Raw genomic sequence first — 19,178 nt, 5'->3', positions numbered from 1 at the left:
GTGTAAACTGGAGTGGGCTACAGAGAATCTATTCATCCTTTCCACCATAGTGTGTACCTACACACACTGTGCACACACAGACTCACAGAACCCTGTAAAAGACTCCAGCCAGTGTGTGATGCAAAGTAGGTGTGAGGTCAGGCCCAGCTAAGTGCGGTGTGTTTTCCCCTCTGGAGCTGGCTGACAGGAAAGGGGCAGTGATTTTGGGGAGCCGTGCCTTACTGAGACACACTGTTGTGCTCTCCAGACAGAGGGGGAGGAAAAGGAGGACGGAGGAGGACAAGAGGTACAGGCACATTGCCCCAGATGAATCACAGTGAGGAAGTCATGCTTTGAGTGATACATACATTTTTGACCTGATGTTCTGTCCGGACTTCTGCCTGTCTGTTTGGAGTGCATCCATCCTTTGGATCCTGTTTGCATCGGTAGAAGCTGCGGATGTTGGCTGAAAGACAACATGATCGACTATAGTGAGTAGGACTTCCACTCCCAACGCTGTAGGCTTTTTAACATGATATTTAATCAGTGCAAGACCACAATAATCTGAACCATGTGTCTGTCAGACTGGTATGCAAATTGACATTTATATATCTATAAATCTAGAAAGATTATCTGACAGGAAAGAGTAAAAATTTTGTTTCTGAGTGAGGATTGAATAACTATCAAAATTAGTTGCAGAGCATGGAAGTTAAATAATGCACGTTTTGGCCTGAGGGCTGGAGTATAATAACGCGTGTGTGTGTGTGTGTATGTGTGTGTTTGTGTGGATTCATGGACCCACTTGCACACAGAGGTCCTTCATGAAAACACAAATTGCACAACAGTATGTCCATTCCTAGGTGACCTTTAGAGTACAAATAGCCCAGTGAGGCCAGCAGTGGATGGGCACGGCTTCCTCTCTGCTCTCTCCACAGCCACACAGAAGCCCACAGGGCCATACTTAGCTGCGACCACATACAGCACACTGAATGATGCTGTCATTCTAACGCAACAGAGGACAGCGTAGTAGTATAAACAATGTATGTGAAGGCTCTCTGTCATCCAGGTCATAGTTATCCAACGAAGGCTGAGGTCAAGGGCAACTGGACTTGGTTGAAGATCTTCAACCAAGTCCAGTTGCCCTTGACCTCAGCCTTCGTTGGATAGTATAAACAGTCTCTGTGATTGTACACATTGTAAAAGTGGTGGATTATTCATTTGCAGCATGATGCAAGTGGCTCTCTTGGCTGTCCTCTGTAGGTCTTGCTCCATCTCAAAGACTGGAAAAATCTCCAGTGAAAACCCCAAACAACACACATGTTGTTCAGCTGTGCAGCCACCCCGCCTTCTGCTTTCCCTCAATCAGGTTCTGTTAGACTAGAGTCCCTGCCTCGCTAATGCTAGAGGCAAAGTATGGTTCCTGTGAGGACCCGCCCACACACACACTCACATAAGACCCTGTAAACACATGTGTACACACTGTTTAACCAGCGTCTATCATGAATACACCTTTCATGTGCCCCCCCAACACACAATTTTCCTCTTCGTCCAAGTTTTCATACAAAACAGTGTTACTGTTGTGTGGCATCAATAGAGTAAAAAGTATGTATGAAAATTGGACTCTAATCTCTGTGTACTCAACATCTTCTAAAAAAGCTCTTGTTTCAGAGCTTTTTTATGAAGCTTAGAATATCTTGTTATACTCTAATATCTAAGATACAGCATGTTAATAGGATTCACGTATTAGGCAAGCACTCACAAATTTAACTTTTTATTAAAGCTAGCATAGAAGAAACCAGAGAGAGACAGCTGAGAGACATCCCACCCCCTCCCTTCAGAGCTCCCTCCAAACTACTCCCCCAAAACACATGTTCATGTGCAGAGTGCGCACAGGTAGGCGGGTAGGTAGACAGGCAGGTAGGCTTGTTTCTGCGACAGCCACAGATACCTGAGGTTTCTCATTTTTGTGTTAGAGCATTGGATTTATTGATTGCTGTCGGGATGTAGAGAACAAATATAACAAAACATGCCTCTGAAATAAATGACCCACCTCACTTTTAAATTACATTTTGGGCCATTCCTTCTGTTTATTATATTGTTGCTATCTTATCCATGATATCGACTCACACTCTCTTTCTTTCATCTTTCTATCTGTTGTCTCCGTTTAACCCATACTGTCCATTATCATAACTAGCCTCAGTCTATCAGTCTGGTGGCGTGAAACTCGTGATCATTTTGGGCCTAAGGAAAGGGAAAATGGTAATGATTAAAGGCTGTAAAAAAAAGAAATAGTAAGTAAAAAGAGAGATAACAGCTGAGATTGATTTCCATCCTACAGTGAGCTGGAATACATTCAGCTGGAGAGTGTAAAGGCCTAAGAAAAAAGACAGAGGGAGAGATGGAGTCTATGCAGCTTATAGGCCTCCAGCATAGAGATCCATGTCTCTGTTTCCTGTCTATCTCGCCAACAAGCAGACTAATGCTCCATAATTGCTAACACATTTCCAGGATCAGAGCCACAGAAGAGTCACCAGAAAAGAAAGCCCTTCTTCTTCCTCCATTTACCTTTTAAAATGGATAAACAGATAAATATCAGTAAATATATGAATAACTATAAAACAATTTAATTTACATAAGAAATGACTTAATTTACTTTTTGTATTATATAATTTACTTTATATACTATAATAATCATTTTACATATAATTTAATTACTGAGATGCAGTCAAAACTGAGAGCTGAGACTCTAGCTTGCTGTCTTGCGGTCAGCATATTATACATAGTGCTTACTGTTTGACGAGAGTCTGTTATATTCCACCTGCATGCTGTTATATTCAATACAAAGAGGACGTTGTCAGCATATGGTCTCGACCAGGTACTCAGATCTTTAAACTATATGCACACTCACAATCATTCACCATAAGTTTTTTCTGTTGGTGAAGTTAGTAAGATTTCGAAACAAAGTAGGAGTTTCAAAATGAGATTATAGCAGACAGTGATCATTCATATAGAGCAACAGCTGGCTGTGGCCTACAGTTTGTGGGAGTTACATCATGACTGGAATACACGCAACACGTTTTCCAGGTCAGAGACAGACAACTGGCTAAGTACTTGTTTTGTTGTTGGTTTTGGTAGGTAGCAGCACTCTACACACACTGATTACCTAAAGACTAACTTTCTTAAAATCACTATCCTGGCGTTCGTTGTGGGCTTGACAGGAACTGATGAGGAACGGTCAAGGACCTGGGATTAAACATCTTACTGTGCATGTGGATCCTTGACATTCTGAAGGGTTCTCCAGGACTTTTTCCCAGTGGCGTGAGGTAGTAACAGCGGGCCTCAATATTGAGGGGGGATCCCAACTTGGACCGATCCTTGTTTTTGCTGAAATCTGATTTGCTCTATGCCGCCGATCAAAGGAGTTTACTCTCAATACATGTTGTCGAGGCTTAACTCAGCCCAGGGTTGTGTGACAAGCACAACACAGCAGGTAAATATGTGGAAAAGAAAGAAAAGTTAACTGACTTCTTCCTTGGTGAAAAAATTATTTATATACAGTTGTGCTCAAAAGTTTGCATACCGTTGAAGAATTGGTAATTTATATACCATTTGTAAAGAAAACATGAGTGAGCAAGCAAAACACACGTCTTTTATCTCTTATGGGATTCACATTGAACTGTATATAACAGAATGGCATAATCATAAAACAAAACATGGCAACAAAGAAAAAAATGACCCGACCCCTGTTCAGCAGTCTACAGAGACCCCTCTCCAAACATAACGCTTATGGTTGTGACCATAAATTCTTTTTGCAGTTTTGACTTAAATCTTTCTCGGTCTACCTGATCTTGGCTTGGTATCGAGAGATCCAAGAATTTTCCACTTCTTAATAAGTGATTGAACAGTACTGACTGGCATTTGTAAGGCTTTGGATATCTTCTAATATACTTTTCCATCTTTATGAAGTTCCAATTCCTTGTTATGCAGGTCTTTTGACAGTTGTTTTCTGCTCCCCATGTCTCAGTCTCTAGCCTGCTCAGTGCATCCACATGAGAGCTCACAAACTCATAGACTATTTATACACAGACGCTAATTGCAATAGGCAAAGCATATAGGCTAAATTATATTTTTATATTATAAACAACAGTTGAAGGAAGAAGGAAGAGGAGGAACTGTAGGACAAGAATGATGTAAAGAAGCAGGAGGTGGATAAGGACAATGGATCCAGAAACAGTGACAGGTAACATAGGTAGAATTAGAAAATGGATTATTGTTAGTCATATTTATTACTAATGTTCTTCTTATGCATATGTAGCTGTATAATAACAACCTGGTCTTCTTCAGTGCAGTGGTGCCTTACTTATACAAACTCAAGAGGCAGGTGTCATAAAAAGTTTGTTGAAGGTCTTAATCATAATGAAATTGACTGTATACAAGTACAACACTATTTATTCAATTCAATTCAATTCAATTCAATTTTAATTATATAGCGCCAAATCACAACAACAGTTATCTCACAGCGCTTTTCATAAAAGAGCAGGTCTAGACCGTACTCTATGATGATATTTACAGAAGCCCAACAGTTCCCACCAAGAGCAGCACTAGGCGAGAGAGGCAAGGAAAAACTTCCTTTTAAGAGGCAGAAACCTCGAGCAGAACCATGGCTCAGGGTGGGCGGCCATCTGCCTCCACCGGTTGGGGTGAAAACACTATTTATTTATGAAAACACACACACACACTGCTGCTGTGGCTGTGTTGCGTGCACCTGGACGCAGCAGTCTAAAGTACCATCATGTGATGGATTTTAGAGTCGGACTGTGTCACCTAGACTTTTGTATTTGCAAAGTACAGAAGTCAAAGAGAAAGTTATAAGGAGCATGGCCAGTGCTGTCATTGTCAAAATCCTGAAATGTCACTACAAACAGTAGTGCAGGGGTGTACAGGTGTCCACTGTGTGAAATGAGGCAGACTTTTTGAAGGAATTTCAGTACAATGACCTTCCGAATGATTCCTCTTCGACAGAGAAGCAAGACATTATGATGAATAAGAACGAAAAGTGGTATACTCATAACACAACACCATGTTCTGAAAACAGGCCAGCTACGGCGCACACACAGTTTAATAAGGAATGTGAAGGTACGTCATGCAGTGTTGCATTATGGGACGTGGGTGCCATGTTCACAGGCACAATCTCTGTTGTCCTTTTCGCCGGCAGTTGCTATGGCAGTTCATTCATTCATTCTTCGTCATGATCGAGCAGCACTGACCACCCATATCGACGTTTATTAAAATCTCAACAGAAAATCCAAACACAGCCACATACACATTCAATCCTGTAAATATGGCGGCGGACCCATAATGCAGCACGGCGCGACTTCACCTTCACATTCCCTATACCCACAAGCAGATCCACACAATTAAACAGGCAGGCGTACTCACTGGTGACCTGTCTTCGAAATGGTAACAGCCTTTTAAACAACGGCAGCCACACCAAATCCACTGAAAAGGCCCTTGTAAAGTTACTTACTTGTAAAGACCGGAAGTACCGGAATCACTAGGTCAACACTGAGAAGCTTTGGAAGAGCTTCATGTCACCAGGATACTAAATGAGGTCACTGCATAAGAATAAGCGCACAGAGAACTCTTCCACCACACGTGTAAATATTGTGAAGCAAAATCAATATTATTGTTGGTTGTGTCAGGCAAAACCATGAAGTTGGTTTCTGGCATCTTCCTTTAACCTACGTCTGCAGGTGTGTGAAAGATGGTGAGCTATGATTGATCGGTGTAGTCTTTCAGCCAAGTCATGATAAAAAAAAAATGTTTGATAAAAAAAAAATGTTTGTCTGAAACAGTTACCATCTCAGGAGACAAAAACATCATGTGGACTGATCCAGTATTTAGACTTATTAAGCTTAGCTTAGCAAAAAGACTGGAAACAGTGGAAAACTATTCACACTTTTTTTCAGAGGCATTCACAAAGATTGAGGATTCAAACAATGTGAAATGATCCCAACCAGGAAAGTAGCTAAGTCTAGTGCAATTGAAACATCAACATCACATGCAGCTGGAGAACTGCTCAAACCTTCTGAGCCAGTCAGGCTGTGACTGTGAGGGGGCTGGGAGTGAAGTTAGCAAGATAATGATGTTAGACCAAAGGCCTTATGGGTTTTCAGTTAAAGAGCCTCTGCACATTGTTTACTAAGTGTTCATGGCAAATGTAAGAGACCATCTACACTAGCATGTATAATGCATTTGAGGGTCATCCTTTCGTGGTCTCTGGAGTGTGAAGCGTTGAAGTGTAGAGACCATCATTTGCTCTAATGGGACCAGGCTAACATCACTTTCTGTTCTTACATTGCATAGATTGTTTGTACATTAAAACATGAATTGAGCTAGGAACTAGCCTCTGTTACTTCATCAGTTTCTATTTTTCTGTCCATCTTCCATGTACTTTAGTCATATCTGACTTTGCATGTCATTGTATATGCATTTTTTCTACAGACATTGTGAACAGAGCTGCGTTCACGTCATGTTACGACTGGGAAATTTTGACCTTTCTGACCCCTTTAGTCATTTCAGACTTTGTCATACGTGTGTGGAGTATCCATGTGTTTCTCCCAACAGAAGAATGATTAAGCTGCAGCCTTGAGGACCTTTTTCAAAGCAGGGAAGGAAAAGCACTTTTATCTCTGTTAGCCTCCACAATTGCCTCAGCAGTTTCTCAGAGCACTTACACACACGGATGCAGTCAGACTATCCTAACTGAATTTTCTAATTGCCCTCCAGAGCGTCCCTCTCCATTAGGCTTCGGGACGGCTGGGAGGAGTGCGCTGGTTCCTGAGCTCCCAGCACACATACATACACACACGCTGACGGCCATGCCTCAGAGATACTCCCACCAGAAGAGGAAAGCCAGCACAGCGGCTGCCCGGAGGATGGAGAGGAGACGCAGGGACCAGGGGAAAAACAGCAACAACAACCCAAACTGCAGCCACAACCACCATTCGAAGAAGCTGGCCATGCTCTCCAGGTACCAGCACCACTCTGGCTTACAACTAAGGCTGTACAGGAAGTCCAATACATATGAAGTTAGGTTACTCTCCTTTTTATTGGCAGAAATGGTGTGTAACTTTCTCTTTGGACTGATGTAAATCTTTATGATATAATTTCAGTCTAGAATATGTGTTGATATTTTGCCTTATGACGACCAGAGATAATAATTTGAGTATTCTGATAAATAGAATATTCTTCCACATCGCTTTTATAGCTGCATAACTCAAGTGTTTTACAGTTTTGCAGTGTTGATATTTATGTCATGAATACTTGGAACTGACTTTGTGACTTTCGCTGACTCTGTCCAGGTCCCTCATCCTGTGTCACTCTAAGACGAATGATGACAGTCCAGAAGACAGGCATGCTGGAGAAGTGTCAGATGGGTGCAGGGCATGGCGTTCAGGCTGGGAGACAGATGTGACTGCTGGGGATCAAATCCAGTACAGAGATGCAGAGAACACACACTGGGGGACAACCCGGCAAACAACCGTGCAAAAAAGAGGAGGCATTGAGGCAGATAACCACACGCGTCATACCCCCACACTCAGGGAGAATAAACGGAGCATAAGGAGGACCTTCAGCATCAAGGTACGACTGCAGCAGTTTGAACAAAAGTGATCGTTTGTATATAAAAATAATCTAAGCATATTCTTCAATACATCACTTTACAGATGCAACAATGGTCTAAAATACTGATGCTTATTTTCCCCAGAGCATTAATTCCACTGGCTTTGGTGCTCCCCTGACTTTACCTTTAGCATTGACATTTATTTGATGTTGATGTTTGTTGTTTTCTTCCCACACCGAGTTGTGCCCTCTGTGTGATATTTCTCTAGACACTGTGAACAGAGCTGCATTCATGTTATTTTGGAATTATCATAATTACAAGATTCCGACTCTTACATAGCATTCACATCAACATCCAAGTTGTAATCACAGAATACAGTCATGCCTGAAAACCAACCAAACATGGATTCCTCACATTGGCCAAAATCCATTGTTCAAGGTGATTATCCCAAATTTAATGGATATAATGTTAAGTACTTAATGTAAGTAAACAGTGTTTTTAACCCCCATTTGACCACATTTGCAGGGGGAACTGCTTTGTCCTAAACATGGGAATCTTTCCCATCTGTTCCATCCATCCCATTTCATGTGAATGGGCATTACTCTCACTCATGTCACCTAATGGTGATGTCATTAAAACAATGAGCTGGTATGAGGATGAATTGTCATTCATTTTACAGTAATAAGAACATGTTCAACACGTGTTTCAGCACATGTGGCTCCTGCAGCCTCCCAGTAATGAGTGATTCATTACTGTGGAATCATCCACTGTTTGACATACTGATCTGAATTCAGATTTATTATTTAGCCATCTATAAGTCAACCATTTGTTTAGAAGTGAGTGTTTGTTTATTGTACATCCCAAGACTTAACATGGTATCAACGTGTTAAAGCTGTGCTGTATACTCTGTGGTGCGTGTTTCTTGTCTAAATGTAATGATAATCACATGCCCTGTGTTGGTGTGTTGGTAGAGCTGTGGCTGGCCTGAATGTCAAACATTCAGACAAAGACAGGGTTTGTTGTGCAGTTCTGTTTCTACAGCTCGGCCTCACAGCACATTCCACTAATGTCAAATGAGGAGAAATTGTCGGTTACTCATCACCTTACAAAATGAGTGATAGATACTTGAGCAGTTCAGCACTGGTTTTTGCCTATACTAATATTTAGACCATCACCAATGAGCATCATTAAGCCAAGTCAAGTCAGTTTCTTTATATAGCATAGTTTAAAAAACACCTGCAGTTAACCAATGTACTATGACAAAGACGCTTAAAACACATTCAAAAGCCAGAGAAAACCAGTGGGTTTTTAGCCTAGATTTAAAATGTTATATGGTGGGGGCAGATCAAACATGTAGAGGGGGGCAGTTCCACAATTTGAGCTACAGAAAAAGGTACAGTCCCCTTTACAGGTCGAACGGCTGTCTGGCATGGAAAGCAGTTCCTGAGTTGACAGTGTGATACAGTCTCAGTGTTTTAGGAGGACATTGTTTATCAGGCCATTTCTACCATGATCACCATGTTAGCTTATCAAGTATACCACTTGATGGAGTCAGACTGCTAACCAACCCTGACCAAAGCTGAGCTCAACAGTAATTTAATAGAGCAGTGTTTTTCCTCTGGGGCTGAACATCAATCATTCTTAATCACCTACCACAATACCATAGCCCTCTCCTTTTGGCTTTTATGTTGAGACTAAATCATTTAGAGTCAAATTTTTGAATGGAGTCTTGTTGTCATAAAGAGAGATTTGTCAAGAAGCAAAGAATTAATCAGGCAAATTCATCACCAAATTATTGGGTTTCTTTGATTCATGTGATAACACGTTCACCTTTGTGAAAATGATCCAAGTAAATTGACCGAAAGGAAGTACCTCAGTGACCATTTCAAGAACACAACCGTTCTGTCTGTATTAGATCATTTAATAATCTGGTCACATACTGTCCCCTTAAGAGCCATTAAGACATACATGACTTTGCCTCATAAGCTTAACCTCTAAACACTACAGCCCAGTTCATGCATCTATAAAACCTTACTGCTGTTTTCTTTTTCCTTGGCTGTCACCTCACTCAGCCAGATGGTTGATATTCTCATAAAGCTTGCTTTCTACATCCTAGAACAGAGGTTCCCTTTATGCTTGTTCACTGTGTGTATGTATGTGTGTGTGTGTCGTTATAGGAGAGTAGTATCTGGAGGATGTGTGTAACCACAGGGCCCGCTGAGGAGGTGTGTGGACCACAAATGGCTGATAACAGCGTCCAGACAGAAGACAAAGACATTAATGTGGAGCCAGGGAAGACTGGGGGGAACCTACACAGGTAATAAAACACAGTACCACAACTCTTGTGTTTTATTTCTCAGGAATGTGCTGCACAAATGGTGAAAGCTGCACTTTAGTAGATATACAGAAATGCCCTTGTCTTATCAGGCTAAATGAGAAAGTGTAGCAACAAAAGAAGAGCAGCCAATCACCACTATGAGAGAAAAAATAGATTCATTATATATAGATGAACAAAATATGTGTGTCTGAGACAGACCCCATTCCCGCCTGGTATTAACATGTAATCTGTATCTGAATATCTTATGTGGATCAGGAAATTTGCATGTTCAATGAATGCAGCTGTAAATGCAAATAGAACTTGTTTGTTAAAAAAGTGTAACACGTTGAAAGGTCACCTAACTCCACCTCTTCCTGTTGTCTCAAGCTGCCTCTCAAAGCTACAGAGGAGTCCCTCCAAGGGGGTAAGCCACAGTTGGAACAGTGAAGCCGACCAAAGCCTGCATGGAGGGCTCCATGTAGGCCCAAAACTGATATCAAAGTCCTGTGACAGGCATTGCACATGAGAGAGACTGTATTGGTTAGATTATAAACTGTGAATCTAAAAAACTATTTGGCCGTCAGTGACGCTGCGTTGGTGTTTGGCAGGTGAGCCTCGTACGTGGGCTGATTAAACAGTGACGATCCGAGTCACACAAACACACTGAGCCATGAGACTTTTTTGTTCGTGCAGCTATGCAGCTACCAGAATTACGGTGTTTCTCACGTTGCTCTACGTCATTAAACCACGGTTATGCTGTGTGATCATGCGCAGTGGACGCAGTAGATGCTGGTGCCAACAGGAAGTAGCCCTGTAGTTGTATTTTATTGGTCCAAAATTGGCTTCACTGCTTTCCATTCAAATCAGCGGGGTGGCTTCAGCCAGTAATATACTGTCTATGAGTCCCTCCTCTGCAAAGGAAAAATAAGTCCATACAGCAGGTGTGTTGCAGGCACAAGTGAGATGATAAAAGATATTTTCCACAAAACATAATTCACGTAGTTTGAAGACATCAACAAATGTTTTATCCTTCATCATAATGAACATGAAAACAGTAGAAACTCTGCACCCAAATTACAAAGTAATCTACATGGAATGTACCCTTGTATGTATTTGATTGACCAGTGCACTGATCTGGGGCTGAAGTTAAGCCAAATTCAACATTTTGGCTGGACGGCTCTGCATTTTCTTACCAGTAGGGGTGTGACGAGATCTCGCAATATTAAAACGTGATATTTCTCCACAAGGTGAAAAGCTGTATCACAATATCAGCATGATGGAGTGTGAGGCTCAGTACACTTAATTTAGCTTGAGAATTCAGTTTAAAAGATTCATTTGTACATTTACTGAGTGCCTCTAATTGATTGGTAGTGTGGTATTTGCAGTTTATCTACTTTATTTCAGTGAGCTCTTGCTGCAAAGAAACTCCCACACACTGTCTAACTTGCATTATAGACCTTCATATAGACCTTCTTCATCAGGCAAATGTTTTGCTGAAGGTCTTGTACCGTAACGTTGTCAGTTTTTTGTTTTTGTTTTGCAAGTTAGACAGTGTGCGCAAGTTTATTTGCAACTTTTGACCTACTCATTCCCTCTGCTGCTCCTGTCTCACTTTATGGATGTGCAAGGTCATTTTCTGTTCTGTTTTAGTGAGCTCTTGCCATTTGGAACAGCCTATGTAAATGGTTTGCTGTGCAGTGCAACAGTAACATTTCCCTAGCATTATTCTCGAATCATATATATTATTATTCTCAAACATATTTTATGTTGTGTTCTGTTTACATCCATGTTTATCAGCTTGCAGTCACTGCCTTTGTTTGAGCCTTGCTGTGTTGTTTTTTGCATTACTGCCACCAACTGTCTATCAGTGGCAGGAATGTGTGTTGTGTTGCATGCGTTGTAAAAAGCCAACAACTTGAAAAAACATTGCTCCATAGCGGTAGTAGTGGTCAAAAACTCCACAAGACAACTTTAATCCGCTAAGTCGGTAAAAAGACAGTATGGGTCTTCAGTAATATGGATTTTAGTATTCAACCTATATTAAGTGTAAAACACAAAATGTACTTTACTTTTAGACATGAAAAGCGACTTCTAAATCCTGTACCAGTCTGACCCTGCTAATATAATGTTTTTTTGAGTGAAGACTTTTGGACCTTCCCGGTTTTCAGCTGTCTGTGTGTTTTCTCTTCAGAGGCTGCAGCTTCCCGAGCCCAGACAAGCAGGCATCCTTTAACGGACAGTTTCTAAACGGCAGTGCTGGGATGGCAGGGGAGGGAATGAGGAGCATTCACATTAAAGCCTATAGTGAGGTAATAGCAGGTAACACATGGAATGGATTCTAATGTGACATTTCTTCCTGTTTTCCGAAGTCTTTAAGAAAACCCCTACTATCCTACTATCATCAGTCCAGCAAGGCAAAACACTTCTATGTATCTCTGCATTTGTTGGTAACTGTTTCATTCATTCAGGATCAGAAGAATCAGAATCAGGATAATTGGCAATTAAATTTTCACATATAAGTAATATGCCAAGTACTGAAAAATTTAAGAAACGTAAATGAAAAATGAAAATGAAAGAGCTGTACAATTTGTGCAGGAATGAACGAATTGTTGGCCAAGGAATGTGCAAAAAATCACGTAGACTGCAGCCAATCACCTTCTCAGGAGAGCAAATGATGCACTGCAGCCTGCCTTGTCCTTGTCAGTGGCAGCAGTGTACCAGATGGTGATTGAGGAGGTAATGATGGTGGTGTAGAAGTGAACCATTATAGTCTTAGTCCTCTGCTGGTCTTTTCTGTTGAGGTAACTAATGTTCAGCTCCCACCCAGGAGGCAGAAATACTCTATAGATTCACACGCTGCCTTCTGTCAGACAGCAAGCCAGTGATCTACCTGCAGGTGGAGTTGGGTGCACTCAGCTGGGACAGTTGGTTCTGAAAATATAAATTTCTAAATGATCAGATACATGCCCTTTATGGCTAGACAGAGCATCCAGGGACAGTTGGTGGGTGAAAATGACAGCATTGTCCTGTCTCTGTGCTAACTATGTTTGTGGGGGCATGGCATTCTCATGGTGCAAATAACATTCCCAGTCTTCCCACACACACACTCAGACACAAGGCTCTGTGGAGTCCAGTCAGAAATAGTAACACACATAATGGAATTTAAAAGTTTTGAATTTGAATTTGGTCAACAAAAAAGAGAACATTTATATAATTTGTAGGCTTCACGGTGCTATTTTTGCAATAACATGGAGTCTAGAAAAGACAGGGACAGTCAAGATTAACATTGTGACATCAGTGAGCAGGAACGAAGCACTGGGAAACTCTCCAGCTAGTCATGGAAAGTCAGGGCAATGTTATGTAATTTTACTTCTTACTTAACATTACTGTGAGAAAACAATTTTAGTTAGGTAATAGGTTTAATCATATATAACCTTTACACAACAAACTGCATCAACAAGAATGAGCAGCACATGGCGTTATATCATTTTGGAGCAGAGGTCATAGTACTAAACCCAGGATGGGGTGTTTTCATTGCTCCTTAGCAGCCCCCGAGGCAGTACATCAGGTTTTTGTTTTCAGGTTTTAGTATTTTTCGTCGCTGTAGTAGCTTTCATGCTGGTGTGTGTAACACCTTGTCATCCTGCCAAGTCTATCTGAGTACCTTTTACGTAAGAGGCTGTGGAAACCTGAACAGCAGAATAAAGGAGAAACGGAGAAAAAGAGCAGTAGGAAAGAATGTCTAACATGTGACGACTGGGCTCAGCTGATTCTGTTTTCAACACAGTCTTTGATTCATTTCTGTTTTAAATAATGGCTCCTTTCAGCAGTGAAACGCCCCCTTTTCATGTGCTTCCAAATAATAAAGAGAAGATCTAAAGCTTGTTGAATGCAACTTATGTCAGTTATACAGCAACTATTTAAAGTTTGTTTACATTAACCATACAGTAAACTACTGGACATAGAAGACCCCAGTAAGTCTGTAGTAGTAAAACTCCTGGTTGTACTGAGTGAGTACTAAGTATACTTATGAAGTGAACTTTTGGTAACATTTTCTGTGAAGGTCATCGCTATAATGACTTCTGCAGACATTCATAAAACGATATAATTCAACCATAAGACACTATTACTACTGCTATACTCACTTATAGACATGCATTAGGTACTATAGCAAAGTTCATAATGCATTATGACCTTTTGATTTAATATTTAATAATGGTAATGCCAGTTTAAACCACTGTGGGCCAAGAATATCACAACAGGTTGTATGAAAATGACATAAACTAATTTTAAGACATTATAAGAGGGATTTGTTTGCTTTAAGTAAAGTGAGACTACTACTACTGTGACTCTGATCCATGACACTAAACTATTATGCTATACTACTACACATTACACTGTATTTTATTATACTGTAGTACATAAAATATACTACTTTATAATATACTATACTTTAGTATAATATTTCTATACTCTACTACCTATACTCTGCTTTGCTTTATTATCCTAATTATATTACACTATTACACTATTTTATACAATACTCTACTGTGCTGTCATGTTGCCTCATGTTGGGCCACAGTGGGAATGCTTCTCTTTGCTGGTGTGTTGTGTACTTTAGGACATTTCCACATGTGAAGACACTCTCCATTTGCACAGTCTGACTACAAGTACAAAGCATCAAGCTCTCATCTCCCCATCCGATCCTCTATCACTGGCTGGATACACAGAAGAAGTTATGGCTAACAACAACCACCTCAAGGTAAACGAGTGTAGTCTGACCCACTACTATTTGTTTCTAATCTCACACTGCAACTTTTGGGGGGAAAACTGCCCACACAGGTATCTGAATGCGTCTCTTTGATGTGTGTGTGTGTGTGTGTGTGTGTGTGTGTGTGTGTGTGTGTAGTTACCCATCCCAGAGGTGAATGAGGAGAGGTGCTGGGAAACGGAGAAGACTGGGCAGAGCCCACCAGGACAGCCAGCCAACAATAGGACACGCTCCAATTCCACCAGTGTGTATCATAAAGTTTTCACTCAATTGTAAAATTACCAATTATCTAGCATTCACCCAGAGGAGCAATTCTACTGCATTTCACTTTGCATGCAAGTGGGTCAGATTTGGGTAGAACACTTCACAAACAGGAGGAGGCTGCTGCACTGTTCAGGGCTGCTTTTAGAGTGTGTAGTAATGGCAGATGATGAAAGGAGAGGATGATGGGAAAATTGTTTCTAATATGTTTATTGTCTTCGGGGAGGTGTGAGGCCAGGGAGTAATATCCATTTAGCACTGGGAAGCCACACTGCTTATAGGAAATGTGGTCCTAATTGCGAGAAATGCTGCGCTTACAATTCAGTTGCTGTGAGGCTGAAGTGATTGTAGACTGAACAGATTGTAGCTGGTACTGTATATCTGTAACGAATGAACAGCTTGTTTGACTAAGACATATACTTCCAGTGATCAGGAAAGTACAACCCCCTGTAATAGTCCAATCCAATACCTACTTCACTTTTAATGGCAACACAAAAGTCTGTAGAGTTTCTGTTAAGTGCACCATGGACAAAAACATGCGCTACATAGAGTCAGCAGCACAACATATGGACAGACATAACATATCACTGATAGTCACAGTAGTCCTAGGTGGACAATGAACAGATCCATATAGCACAATGCAAAATGCTAGGATTGTTTCCAAGCTGCAGTACCAGACACATTTTATTATTAGAAATTAAATATATTAACATTAGATATGAAAACGGGTGGCACGGTAGTCTGGTGGATTGCACTGTGGCCTCACAGCAAGATGGTTGCGTGTTCAAACCCCGGTTGTCCTTAGGTGTGAGTGTGACTGGTTGTTTGTCTATGTGTGACCCTGCGATGGATTGGCAACCTGTCCAGGGTGTACCCCGCCTTTCACCCGATGTCAGCTGCTGCGACCCTGTACGCAGGATAAGCATGGATGGATGATATGAAAACTCTTTTGAATATAACAATTTACCACAGAACTGAGTCGTTGCAGCATGAACTGAATATCTTTTACTGCTACAGTATTGCATTAGTACATAGTAGTGCAGTGTCTATTTTGCTGGTCACTCTGTGCTTGATACTTGATATCATGGGTTTTACCATCTCCTGTTGGTTATGGATGTTTTTCTACCATGTAATTTTGAGGTTAATTAATTTTAGCCTGATGTTCATTATCTGATGATACTGTGTATATCAGCAGGTGTTCATCCTTACTGGATTGGGGATCTGGACAGCATCATTATGAAGACTCCAGGGCTGTATACAAGTCATCCTCAGGGGAATGGTGGTTTATACGGAAACAGGAAGTCTCTGTCCCAGCAGCTGGAGCTTCCTCACACCACCACACAAGTATTTGATTTATCTGAGTTTAAAAACAATAAAAATGACACCTGGTGACAACACACGTCCATTCTAGTGTATACAACTACATTTGACAAGTAAGAGCTGATTTATTCTCTGCTGGAATTCTGTAGTGTAACTCCCTCTCTACACCAGACTTTTCACACACCTGCTAATCCAACAGTGTTTTGTTCATTGTGATATGGTCAGAACAGACTTGATTCTAATTGCTAACTAACAGTGTTAGTTTAGGTAAAACACAAAGAAAAACTAGAGTCTTTGACCTGAAAAACAATGTATCCTTTTCAGTTGTTCAGTGAGGAAACCCATGATCTGCCTATCTGCCCGAAGCACAGCCTGGCTTTTTGCATTTTATCGATGAAAACAAATGATAGAACATGAATCATTGACAGTGGTTGACAACAGCAGAGGACAGGGGTTGTATTAGCATTTTAAAAGTAACATTTATTTTAAAAGGTAAGGCCAATTAATACTTTTAAAAGTCCCACTAAATATTTCTGCTAGTAGTTTGATCATTTACTTACTGGTACTAAAGGGGTCAATCAAATTGTGACATAATTCCCTGCTGTGTGTGTGTGTGTGTGTGTGTGTGTGGGTGTGTGGGTGGGTGTTACATGCACCTCCTCTACAGCCTGTGCACCGTCCCTCACGCTCTCTCAGCTCTGCCCAGCTGGTACACTCCTGCAGCAACATGCAAGCCTTCATAATCTGTAATATTGTGCTAATGAAAGGCCATGGCAAGGTAGGAACCATACACCACCACCAACACTGTCACTATATTCTGGTTTGACAAAATAATTTTAACTCAAGGTCCACTTGCTAGTGGACTGCACCTCAAGGCTTTCATCAGCAAATGGAGTTTGCAGAGTATCTTGAACAACATGCTTAGTACGAGTCTGAGCAAACTCCGTCAGCTTCTACTCTTGCATAAACTACCTTATCCCGGTCAAGAATGAACTCTGACACTCAACTAGTATTCTGGTCTTAGTTTACTTCTCTTATCTATATAAACTACACACTGGCATTTGCCAAAACGTTAAACTGTTCCTTTAATTATGATTGTATTTAACGGTGTTAATCAGTGTTATTTATAATAATTCTGTTGCTGTTCCTAGGGTCTGGGCTTCAGTATAGTGGGAGGGAGAGACAGCATGTATGGACCAATGGGGATCTATGTCAAGACCATTTTCCCTGGAGGGGCGGCAGCTGCTGATGGAAGGCTGCAAGAGGGTGAGGGACATCATAAGGTCCATGAGCTCATACACACATGCAATTTATGACTAATTACTGAAAGACACTTATTTTCAGTTGATAAGAGATTTTAATTTTGCTGTGGCTCTGAGTAATTGAAGAATAAAGGATTAAAGCTGGTGGGCGGCTGTAGATCAGGAGGGTACAGCAGGGTTGTCCACTAAATAGAAGGTCAGTGGTTCGATCCCCGGCTCCCCCAGTCTGCATGTCTAAGGGTCCTTGCTGTGGCTGTGCCATCGAGCCTGTCTGGTGCCATCAGTGAATGTGTATGAATGTTATTTCCATTGATGTGCAGTTGGCACCTTAGCCTCTGTCATCAGTTTGTGAATGTGATGTAGTGTTGTCACAAAGACTAGAAAATCCACAGACATTTACCATTTGAAGAGCATGTGGTTAAGGAACTTGAAAATATTTGAACTGTCGGTTGAGTAAGAGATTTTGTCAACTGTTACTAAGCAACATATTTGAAATTAGGTTTTCATTAGGTTGTATAGAGTGTAAATGGGTTTTCCATTCATCATATCGGATTTCTACATTGTGTCAGTTGATATGTTGATATGTGTCTTCTGTTTCTGTCTCTGCATAGGTGATGAGATCCTGGAGCTGAATGGAGAGTCACTACACGGTCTGACTCATGATGAAGCTCTGCACAGCTTCAAAGTAAGGCACCTACAGTACCTTACGATCCTAACAGTATTCCTCCCAGTTAAGGGTTTTTCTGTGATAAAAATGAAGCTGAGGTGGTAACAGACCCATGACCCACTAATACCGATTGATTTAAAAAATGTGAGCAAAAAAAATACTTGGCTACTCTGACTAACTTACTGGAAGACTCTGACAACTTTCACCTGAAAGGTAGGACCCCAGAAATATCAGAATCAGAATCAGAATCAGCTTTTATTGCCAGGTATGTGTACACATACGAGGAAATTGACTCTGGATTGTACATTGCTCACGATGTGCTTACTCATACAAAAATACAAAATCATAATAATAAAAATCAAATCAAATCAGACACAGACTTCAGTGTAGACAACACAAATATACACACTATGAACAATACAACAATATAGACATATTGACAAATAGTGCAGTGAGCAGAGTGCAAAGGATGCAGGAGTGTGTACATGTCGGAGGTGGATGTGATGTACAGGTACATATACATGCATACATGTACACATGTACACAGTGCAATGAAGCATAGTGCAAAGGATGCTGGAATAAATAAGTAAGTATTATGTGCAGGTGTTATGAAGTTGAGATAGGTAGATTAGGTATACAGTATCTACAATATAACAGTATGAAGAGCTCTGAAATAGAGAATGGTGAATAAATAATAAGTGTTAGCCAGTAAACAGGTGGCTGATTAGAGACAGAGTTACTGGGTTATTGCACAGGAATTGTTCCTGACACTGTAAGTCAGAAATCAGCTGTTCATCAGAGTGATGGCTTTTGGGAAGAAACTGTTCCTGAGTCTGTTGGTTTTGGCGTACAGTGCTCTGTAGCGCCTACCAGAGGGGAGAAGCTGGAACAGGTTGTGTCCGGGGTGAGATGGATCTGCAGTGATGTTTCCTGGCCGTTTCCTGACTCTAGAAATGTATAAGTCCTGAATGGAGGGC

General features: G+C 41.0%; 1 protein-coding gene across 4 annotated transcripts in view; it reads left to right on the top strand.

The window, feature by feature from the left end:
- The first annotated feature begins 249 nt into the window (after positions 1-249).
- il16 (interleukin 16) overlaps positions 250-19,178 on the top strand; it is a 50,276-nt gene continuing 31,347 nt past the window's right edge. For 2 of the 4 annotated variants that reach the window (XM_038692265.1, XM_038692263.1), the window contains exons 1-11: positions 250-470; positions 6,769-7,012; positions 7,344-7,623; positions 9,781-9,920; positions 12,112-12,229; positions 14,542-14,682; positions 14,830-14,935; positions 16,145-16,296; positions 16,940-17,050; positions 17,424-17,538; positions 18,146-18,219. In XM_038692265.1, the coding sequence (XP_038548193.1) occupies positions 458-470; positions 6,769-7,012; positions 7,344-7,623; positions 9,781-9,920; positions 12,112-12,229; positions 14,542-14,682; positions 14,830-14,935; positions 16,145-16,296; positions 16,940-17,050; positions 17,424-17,538; positions 18,146-18,219 (1,494 nt within the window). In that variant the 5' untranslated portion in view covers positions 250-457. Of the gene's footprint in view, positions 471-6,768; positions 7,013-7,343; positions 7,624-9,780; positions 9,921-12,111; positions 12,230-14,541; positions 14,683-14,829; positions 14,936-16,144; positions 16,297-16,939; positions 17,051-17,423; positions 17,539-18,145; positions 18,220-19,178 lie in introns of those variants that run through there. The other 2 variants (XM_038692264.1, XM_038692266.1) reach the window with 2 other exon arrangements.

Source organism: Micropterus salmoides, unplaced genomic scaffold (genome assembly GCF_014851395.1).
Source record: "Micropterus salmoides isolate LMB-PRFRI ecotype aquatic unplaced genomic scaffold, ASM1485139v1 Ms_hic_scaffold_3, whole genome shotgun sequence".
Lineage (NCBI taxonomy): Eukaryota > Metazoa > Chordata > Actinopteri > Centrarchiformes > Centrarchidae > Micropterus > Micropterus salmoides.
This window is presented reverse-complemented; position numbering and strand designations above follow the sequence as displayed.